Source organism: Setaria viridis, chromosome 9 (assembly GCF_005286985.2).
Source record: "Setaria viridis chromosome 9, Setaria_viridis_v4.0, whole genome shotgun sequence".
Classification (NCBI taxonomy): domain Eukaryota; kingdom Viridiplantae; phylum Streptophyta; class Magnoliopsida; order Poales; family Poaceae; genus Setaria; species Setaria viridis.
In genome coordinates, this window is record NC_048271.2 from 16,259,574 (window position 1) to 16,268,965 (window position 9,392).

Consider the following 9,392-nt stretch of genomic DNA (forward strand, 5'->3'; position numbering starts at 1 on the left):
GAATCTCTCAACCACGACGCGCGCGCCGCCGTGCGGCCCGGAGAAGCACACGCTCGACTCGTTGTGACCACACCAGCACCTCCTTCCAATCGAAGTGGTCTCTCGATCTTAACGGCGTGTGCTTCGGTGGACACCTTGGCTTTGCATGCCTTGCCTTGTCTCTCTCCCCACCGGCTATAGCTAGGTGTCGAGATCGAGCTCGATTACCTTTCGTTACTTCGAGTTGGAATCCAGCTCGCGATTATCCCCCTCTCTAAAGATAACAACAACATCTTTTCCCCGTGTGCTTGACAGGCGCGCGTCCAGCGCGGCTCAGATGCTTCGCGACATTGGGGACGGAATGATGGAAAAGCAGGCCGAAATGTTAAACGCGTGGCACGCTAGCTTTGCCTTTGGCTGCTTCGATTCTCTTCCCAACTCGTCGTGTCGCAGGAGTATTTAACCTCACCCGATCACCGACGGCAGGCACTCCAGCCAGATCAAACTCCGGGACCGATCGACCCGACCGTCCCCAAGGCTCAAGCTTCCGCGCTCATTCGCGCAGGCGGTCAGCTCCCCGCACGCCGCCGGAACACGAGCTCTGTTTCTACATACACGAGCTCTATTTCTGCATTGCAGGTCGCCCGCGTCGGGTATACAAGCAAAGCGAAGCGAAGCAAGCAAGGCGCAGCCATGGAGATGGTGCTGGTGATCTCGCTGCCTCTGGTGGCCCTCGTCGTCATCATCGCCATCATCCTCTGCATCATCTGCCGCTGATCGCCGACGCCGGCCGCGGTGGCGCGCACACCATGAGTTGTTTGCAGCGTCGTCGCCGACACCCGTTCATCATCATCAGGACCTGATTTATTTCGTGATCACAGCGTAATAACGTGCGTGCGTGCGTGCGTGTGTATCCACTGTCGTCGGTGGTCTGGGGTGTGCATTGTGATTTGGAGTATTGATTAGTTTTGGACCTCTCCTGTCTTTTTCCTCTTTTTTTATCCGACTCCAAAGGCATCGGACACAGCATCGTGCATGCTGCGCGTCTGCACTAGGTTGTCTTCGTAACTAAGGAACTAGAGACTTCTCAAGCTTTTTCGAGTTTTTCATTTTGGATACAGATTTGAGTAGAGTACTATGCTGTAATAAGCTCGTGTGATCTCTTCTGTTGAGTGACGAAATGGCCAATGACTGAGAAGGATCAGACAGGCAGCCAGCATATATAGCTGGCCTGGCTTCACTCTCACAGTCAAGCAAGCTCCAAGCACCGCCCAGCTTGGCTCGGCCGCGGCGCCACGCGGCACGTGGCACGCGTTTTTCGCTTGGTGTTTCTTCCTCCCCCGGCCGATTAATTTAACGGGCCCCCACCACCCAGAGCGGCCATCGCCTTCTCCTTCCCTATCTCGTCGCTGGCATCTTGCCCCAGTTCTTCTCCCCCGTCGCCGTCCCCCCATTACTGCGCCCTGTCGCCTCCCTCCCCCAGCTCGCTTCTCCAGCAAGATCAGCAAGTACAGCGAGAAGAGCAGTTCGATCCCGCGCAGGTACGTACTGGTCCCTTGACTCTGTCCTCTTGTCCTAAATTTCGACACAGTCCGTTCGAGGATTCCGCGTGCCGTCTGCGAAGATCACCTATGGCGATTGCCCCGAATCTACCCCGGTTTCAGGGGCTCCACGCTCGATCGTGTAGTTTCAGGTTTCATTTCATGATCTTCTTCGCCCCATAGAATCTTGAATTGGTAGCTGTAGCTGTAGCTTATCCTTCTCACCTGCTCTTTTTCTCAACAAAATCACCCTTTGTCCATGCCTTGGTGACTCTGGCTGGCCTTGCGACTGGAATCTGCTACGCCTATGGCGTCCTTGTTAGATCAACGCTGGTAGCACTACGTTCTTGCATAAATTTTACATCGACTTGAGTAGCTTTCAGTAGAAAACAAAACAAATTGTTCTCAATTTAATAAAGACAGCTAGCTAGCTCCAAGCTCCAGCATATATTTTATTTAGGCTCAGGATAAGAAATGGAGTAGTTCATGGGGCAAGAACTGCTGTGCCCCTCTATTATTCTGGACAGAGTTCCCAGATTCAAGACTCATCTGTTGACTAGTAGAGTGATCTAGGCAAGACTTTGGTGTCCAAGTGACCAAGTCTGGCTGCTGCCAGCTACTAGCGAAGTAGTGATTGATAATCTCATAGGAGCAGAAGGAACCTACTGCCTACTGGTAGCAGCTGTGCAGTTGGCTAAAAAAAAGAGAGCCAACCTAGGAGGAACTACTAGGTGTTTTTTCATTCAGAAGAGCTGTGCAGTTGGCTTATGGGAGGGGAAAAAAGATGATACCTTCTGCTCACATCTCAGCCACATCCTATAGAGGACCAGTAGTGAACCAACAGCTCCTACTGTCTTTGTGATCTGTTCTGTTCTGGAAACTAACACGCAGGTTAATTTGACCTAAAGCGCCACACTAATGAAGAATTGATTCGTCCCGGGGAAAGGTCTAACTCAATTGCTATTTCATTGGGGAATCCCATACTGTACCTTTCCAGCAAAACGTGCCATTGATGTGCCTTTGTCTGAGCATAAAGCTATGTTCATGCATCTAATCTAATAGTAAAGATATAGATGATGGAATGGTTCCTCCAGAGATCTGATGCGCTTGAGAATTCATCGGAAGTCGACGAGTTCACACACTCAGGATGTAGCGACTGATGATCAAGTATATGGATGCAATTCTGAATAAAACTCATTGTGCTACAAGAGCCTTCCAAATTGTCGAATCCGGCCAAAACCTGTACTATCACCACTGTGCATAGATGGTACTAGCATTTTTGCTATCTGCCAATCGTGTGAAATATAAACTTTCATCCTGTTTCGCAGGGAGAGACCGGATGGAGTTCGTGCTGATCATTTCGCTGCCGCTCCTCATTCTGATCATCATCGTCGCCGTGGTCCTCTGCATCGTCTGCCGTTAGCTGAATGCCCCACAAAGAAACATCCACCTCTGCCGTGATCATACCATGTGCTAAATTAACTTTTGTACATCGTGACCTGAAAAAAACCTCTTCCTCTGCGTTGCCGTGTGATTAATCGGCTGTAGCTCTATCCTTTATTATTTTTTAATCCCTGTGCAAAAGGGGCTTCGATTCTGCGTGTCAGACTGATACATAACCGACATGCTGTGAGTCTGGAATTGGGAGTTTTTGGGGTGTTTGATACAAGGTCACATGCCGTGCTCTTTTGGTTCCTCTGCAATCTGCATCCTTCGAGGTCAGAAATGTTCTTGAGCAGATCTGACTCAAGACGCTTTGCGTCCGTGAGAATCTGGGGTGAGCTGAGCGTCAACCTGCGCTTTGTGCTCTTTGTCGTGCCGCCCCACGAGGGGAAAGGCGCAAACGGGACCCTCTTTTTGTCAGGGAAGAAACGCAAAGAGAGGCCGCCGGCCGAATCGAAAGAGGAACAGGTGCGCTCCCCTATTGGCACGCCTTGTTCTCTTCGTGTGATCATCCAGTCATCCAACGCCGCGTTGCCGACACTTACGTGACACAAATCAGACAGGTACTCGAGACATCTGAGAAACTCCTGGCCTTGCTGAGCTAGGGTGCCACCTGCCAGTGCAGCATTTGATGCTGGATGTGATGACTATCCGGAACTGCAAACAGGACACATGGGACGTCTCCGTCTTCAATGGAATAAATCAGATGATAGCTCATAGTTAATACGATCCTATGTATAAAGCACTTTTGAAGATCGTGCTACGAGAGAATTGTATCGAAAAGTGAGCGATCTTCACTCCACGCTAGATATATTGCACTATTCAACTAGTAAGAAATTGATTGAGCTAACTCTAAACTAGACCATTGGAGACGCCCATAGGCTATCCCATGTTACCTTCAGACAGGATCCTAGAAGAGGCTGAAAACTCTTGTCTCTATATTGCGCAAAGAGTGAAACGCATCACGTCCTTTAAACTTGTCGTCCTGTGCTAAATAGGTTAGTTGATAACGTATTTTTGAACTTCAAACTTGATAATCGTGTCAAATATGTCCAAATCCTAGCCATTTGTACTAAAACACCGATTACTCACGGTAAACTGCACGCGTGGCAAGCTGAGGCTGACTGGGACGCTAACGGGACCTGACACGTGGGCCCCACATGTGAGACACACCTACCTTCTCCCTTTCTCTCTCTTCCCTCGTACTCATCTATCCGCCGCACCGTCGACGTTCGCTCTGTCCGTCGTGCTACCCAACCTTGCCCCGTCCTGCCTCCCTTGCGCCGCCATGGACCCATCCTCCTCTCTCCCCGTTCACCTCCCACCTGTGCACTGCCATGGCTGAGTGGCTGCAGCATGCAGCAAATGGGGTGGGGGTGGCACCGAGCGGCGTGGCGGGAGTGGGGACGGCGGCTCCAAGCAAAGCGGTGGAGGCGACGGCGGCTCCGAGCAGCTCCGGCAGAGGAGGGGATCCGCGCGCGCCCATTGGCTCCTCCGGCGGCGACCACCATCCAGCGGAGCTCCACGATGCAAGCGGCAGGCCGGGCTGGGTCGGGCCCGAGCGGCGCGCCTCGAACTCCGGGAAGCGGCGGCGTGCCTCAAGGTAGCTTGCCCGCTGGTGGGCTAGCCTTGGCGACGCCGTGCACGCAGCTTGCATGCGCTCAGCAGTCAGCACCCGCGTGCTCTATAATACCCAGCAGTTGATTGAATTGGATTAGCATGCGGAGCATAGAGTTGCGGTAGTAGATTTGGTGCTTGCCTTGCCTGCGTCAGAAATTGAAGCATGAAGCATGCAGGTGATGCCCAGCGCGAGCTGGCGGCGGCGGCGGCTAGCACGGCTGCACCCTGCGCGAGCGGACAAGGCCGAGGATGCGGGCGGACGGCGGCGGCGGTCGTGCCTTGCTCCAGCGGACAGGAGCCCAAGGTTGCAGCCAACGCGAGCGGACGGTTGCGGCGCGAGCAGACGGCAAACGAAGCACGCGGCCCGGCGCGAGCGGACGGCGACGACGGCCTGGCCAGCGTGAGCAGCGGCGTTGGATTGGTGTAGGTGGCCGGCCGGGGCTGCATGCCGACGAGGGCCGCTCCGACCCCCGAGGTCGAGTGTGTGGTGGCCGGCATGGCGGGGGAGGAGGAGGCCGGCGCCGAGGTAGGAGGCCGGGCGGCGGCGGCGGCCAGGAAGGGGAAGGAGGCGGGCGGAGGTGCGAGGAAGGAGAAGGTAGGTGTGCCTCACATGTGGGGCCCACGTGTCAGGTCCCGTCAGCGTCCTTGTCAGCCTCAGCTTGCCACGTCGGCGTTTTAAGACAAATTGCTAGAATTTGGACCTACTTAGGGCGTGTTTGGTTGCCTGCTTCTCCCGTAGTCGTAGATGCAAGTTTGAGTTGATTGGTTTCCTGGTCCATCGCTCGAGCCAGGTCCTGGCCATGCAACCGTACAGCCGGAGCCAGGCCCGCTGGAAACGTCAGAATTGAGCGTTTCTCGGGAGCCAGGACGAGCTGATGCAGCGCGGCACACGAACACGGATGGACTGTGAGACATTCGGTGCAGGAAAACAAAGAAAGGCAGGCAACCAAACAGTTGTTTTACGGGGCCTGGGTGCATGCATGCATGCAACCAATCATGCTGCACTTGTATGCAACTGGCCTGGCCCGATGGAGCCTGGCTCAGTGATGCGGGACAAGTCGAGGACACGCAGGCAACCGAACAGGCCCTTAACAGGATTAGCCGTGCTAGCAAGTTTGAGAATCCAAAAATACATTTTCAGAGTTGATGTACCTATTTGGCTCAGCACAACAAGTTTAAGGCACCGTGCATTTCACTCTTGCGCAGATAAAACGCTGCTCCTGGGATTACAGGAGCCGGCAACAGACGAAACGGCACACCTGTCTAGCTACTGTCCTTTACACGGAGGCGTCGACGGGCGACATGCCTATTCAACAACCGAAAGCTATTTATGATCATGAGGTCCTCCTTTCACATATCAGCTAGCGTCACCTTTGAAACCAACATCTGAACAAACCACTGGAGGAGATTGGTTCCCTGTATTTGGTTCTTTCCAGGAGGAGTTTTGCGAGCCATCGCTCGACATTGAAAACCTTGGAGATCAACAAGCAGAGGATGCAGGAACTAAATGGCAAACACTGGCTGCAAGCCTGCAACAAAATGAAAGAAAACGATTAATCCCAGAAGGTCAGCAGTACTTAGCAGGTCACTGTTGGTGTTTCATAGGTTGTCTGACGTTACATATTACTCAGATACTACGCAGATCTGGAGCAAACAAAAATCAGCAGAAAATTTGTGGGAGTTTGTTAACCCCTCCTCATTATACATCTTATACACAAAATGCAGACACAGAAGACAGTGAATTTGCAGTATGGTGAAAAGGCCAGTCAGCTGTGCTGCCATTTACTGCTTGAATGATGTTATGCTGGGCTGCCGTATAGATTCAAGAGACCGAAGAATGTGACTATGCGAGCATATGCATCTCTGCTGCTTGATTACTTAAAGACTCATAACACCATGACTCGATCTAAAAAAAAGAAAGTCTAAACGGCCAGGTGTTAATCATGGGTTTGTGTCTCTCGCCAACCTATGAAGACAACAAACGAATACCTTCAACCTCGCAGCAGAAAAAACAGAAACCTCTTCTTCCAAATACAGAAGGCTCATACAAAATTACATGATACAAAGAAAAGTTAACTTATTGATTTATCGGAAAGAGTCTTTTTCTTAGTTAATGTACAATGGAAGAAATGATATTCCTTTTGTTACATCAAAATGAACTGACAAAATTACCAATGTTTGAAGTTTGAACCAAGCCATTTTGTTTTCAAGAAATTAGACATTGTCAAGGCCAAAATACATGTTAATTCATCGAATCAACAGATCACTATTTTCAGAGGCCAGGATCATTGCAATCTTTTCAGAAAACGCATATCTAAAGAAACATTTTTCCTATCTTTCTTTCATTTGCAAAATGTTAGCTGACAAGAGGTCTGATGATCAATGTTAAAGGAATAAAGGTACTATTAATCATCTCAGGAGCCCTTTCTACTTGTATTTAAAAGTTATGCCTGATGCAAGTTTTGGCAATTAAAGCAGCAAAATCCTGAGACACAAACTACATTTCTGAAGGGTAGCTCCATTGTCATTTGTCATATGTTTGTTGGGCTAATACACTATAAGGTATAAGGAGCCCAGAACGATAGATGATCCAAAAATGAAAAAATAACATACGAATGCAAGCTGAAAGCATATGACAGTTGTGTTTTTTTTACCAACAGTCCATGGATTCAACAAGTGAAGACTGCCCAACTTGAAAATATGATTACAGGAACATAAATTTGGAGAGACAAAGAGAAATCAAGTTCTCTTAGGACAGCACAATGCATAACAAATGCAAGACACATAAGTGGGAGCATACGAAGCACTCACAATATCAAAAGCTTATCTTCAAAACATGAGTTGAACAGAAACATTTTATTCCTCCATGGTTCAGACAAATAAGCCCATGTTTAGGAGGATACTTCGATAAATAGCTTAACAAACCATCACTGATAAAAAGCAGGTACCGAAATCAGTGGGGCTCAATAATTGTTCTCCTAAAAAAGGGTTCAATAATTGCATACTAAAGTAGTAACAAAGAAGGCAATCCCAATCCACCAACCGTACCATCCCCAAAAGTATCACTATCTAATGTCCTACACTGCATCCATATCCAAATCTGAGGGATCCACAAATATCTATCAAGTATCTTCAGACATACATTTTTATCATTAACTACTCAACAAGCAAGGTACCAAAGCTAAATTGGACCAAATACCCAAACCTGGTGCCACCAACAAAATTAATAAAACTTTGGTTTTGAGATGAAAGTATTAGTAGTTATGTGGTACTGGAGTATAAGATCACCAAAATGAGCAGATCAATGTTAGTACCCAGCTTGCTATGAACAAGTAAATTCACTATTCACAACGTAGCATTGGGCAATCAGCATTTGAAATGCACCCCTGCATAAGCCTAGCAGGCACCAGCCAGCAAATCGAGCAATCAGGAATTCCACAGCTTCGGGTAATTAGCTTCCAGCGATAGCATCAGAACACATGAGAGAGAGAATAGAGAGGAGCAGCGGATAAGAAGAGTGAAGAGGCTTACATTCCTGGCCGCGGGCGCCGCCTCCTTAGTGCTTCTTGCTCCGCGCGGGCTGCCTGGACCCGTCCGTGGCGAGCCTGTAGATCCAGTACCCCTGCGACGGCGAGCCAAAATTATCCCCCCAAAATGGCCAAATCTTATCCAGCAGGTGCGCGCGGTAGGAGAGGTAAGAAAGTCAGGGAGGGAGGGCGCACGAGGGCGAGGACGTGGGCGGCGATGAGGAGGACGACGAGGAGCGGGATGAGGTCGATGAGCCAGGCGGGGCGGAGCGCGGGCACGGCGGCCGCGGTGGCGTCGCGCGCCATGGCGACGCGGCGGGAGAGGGTGAGGGTGAGCGCGCCGGGGTGGCGGAGGAGCGGCGAGAGGGGGTCGGCGGCCGGGTCGCCCGAGCCCATCATCCGGAGCTTGCTCCCTTCTCAAGGAGGCCTCACGGCGCCCTGCGCGTGGGCTTGGGCTGCCTGCGTTTCTGCGGCTCCCGCCCAGCTTCTGCGTTCTGCCTGCTTTGCTGCTCCTGCGCATGGGGGGATCAGAGATTCAGATCAGATCATTTCCACGGGCACGGTGGTTGGGTTCGGTGCCGTGCCTGGTACACCTAAACCGGGCCGCACGGCATGGGCCCCAGGCGCGCGCGGCACACCGGCCGTCGTAGAGCGGCGTGGATGGGGAAGCACCTGTCCGACGGGGGAGGGGACGGGGCGGAGGCAAAGTTTAAAATAGCCAACAGCGGGTTGGTAGCGGATTGATGTCGAGGTAGCAGATTGCGGATAGCGGACGATATTGCGGATAATAAGTTCCAATAGCGGCACCTAATAATCTCACATAATTTTAATTATATATCTTATAAATAATAAGTATAAATAGATATTTAATTGCACACAAACAATTGATGTCTCACATGCTTAAATTAAGAAAATAAATATCAGTGTTCCACACATTAAATCATTACATATTCACATATAGTTTGCAAAGAAATATATTATGAGCCATAAAATAGTTCACAAGACTATCATTCGTTGTCAGAAGCAACATCATCGGCCTCATGGTCATTTAAACCATCTCCATCTGCATAAGGGATGTTCCCTTCCTCTTCCTCTTCACTTTCAGAAGAATCAAATTCTTCCTGCTCATCTTCTGCAACAACTCGTGCTTTCTTTGCTTTGCTTGATGAACTTTTATGGATTAATCTTCGCTTACCTCTCACACTACCACTCTGAGCATCATCTTCTAATTGTGGTGCTGGTGCATCAGGATCTACAATCCATTCATTTGTTGACTCATCAT

The 9,392-nt window shown here is 50.2% G+C and overlaps 1 protein-coding gene and 2 long non-coding RNA genes across 3 annotated transcripts; 2 read left to right on the forward strand and 1 right to left on the reverse strand.

The window, feature by feature from the left end:
- Positions 1-29: 29 nt before the first annotated feature.
- On the forward strand, positions 30-3,117 carry LOC117838505 (uncharacterized). The gene is made up of 2 exons (XR_004636629.2): positions 30-1,520; positions 2,849-3,117. It is a non-coding gene; the product is annotated as an uncharacterized lncRNA (long non-coding RNA).
- Positions 3,118-4,176: 1,059 nt separating this feature from the next.
- On the forward strand, positions 4,177-5,306 carry LOC117838506 (uncharacterized). The gene is made up of 2 exons (XR_004636630.2): positions 4,177-4,566; positions 4,760-5,306. It is a non-coding gene; the product is annotated as an uncharacterized lncRNA (long non-coding RNA).
- A 351-nt stretch (positions 5,307-5,657) lies between these two features.
- LOC117838504 (uncharacterized) lies at positions 5,658-8,820 on the reverse strand. Its single transcript, XM_034718552.2, has 4 exons — positions 8,695-8,820; positions 8,306-8,622; positions 8,115-8,205; positions 5,658-6,112 (listed from the first exon to the last, which is right to left on the reverse strand). Exons 2-3 carry the CDS (start codon positions 8,507-8,509, stop codon positions 8,140-8,142), a joined length of 270 nt encoding a protein of 89 aa, XP_034574443.1. The 5' UTR covers positions 8,510-8,622; positions 8,695-8,820; the 3' UTR covers positions 5,658-6,112; positions 8,115-8,139.
- Between the last annotated feature and the right edge of the window lie 572 nt (positions 8,821-9,392).

Coding starts and splice junctions, on each gene's coding strand:
- LOC117838504 (XM_034718552.2), bottom strand. CDS start 8,509: ATGATGGGCTCGGGCGACCCGGCCGCCGACCCCCTCTCGCCGCTCCTC. Junction 8,206..8,305: donor CCGCCCACGTCCTCGCCCTC/GTGCGCCCTCCC, acceptor TCGCCGTCGCAG/GGGTACTGGATCTACAGGCT.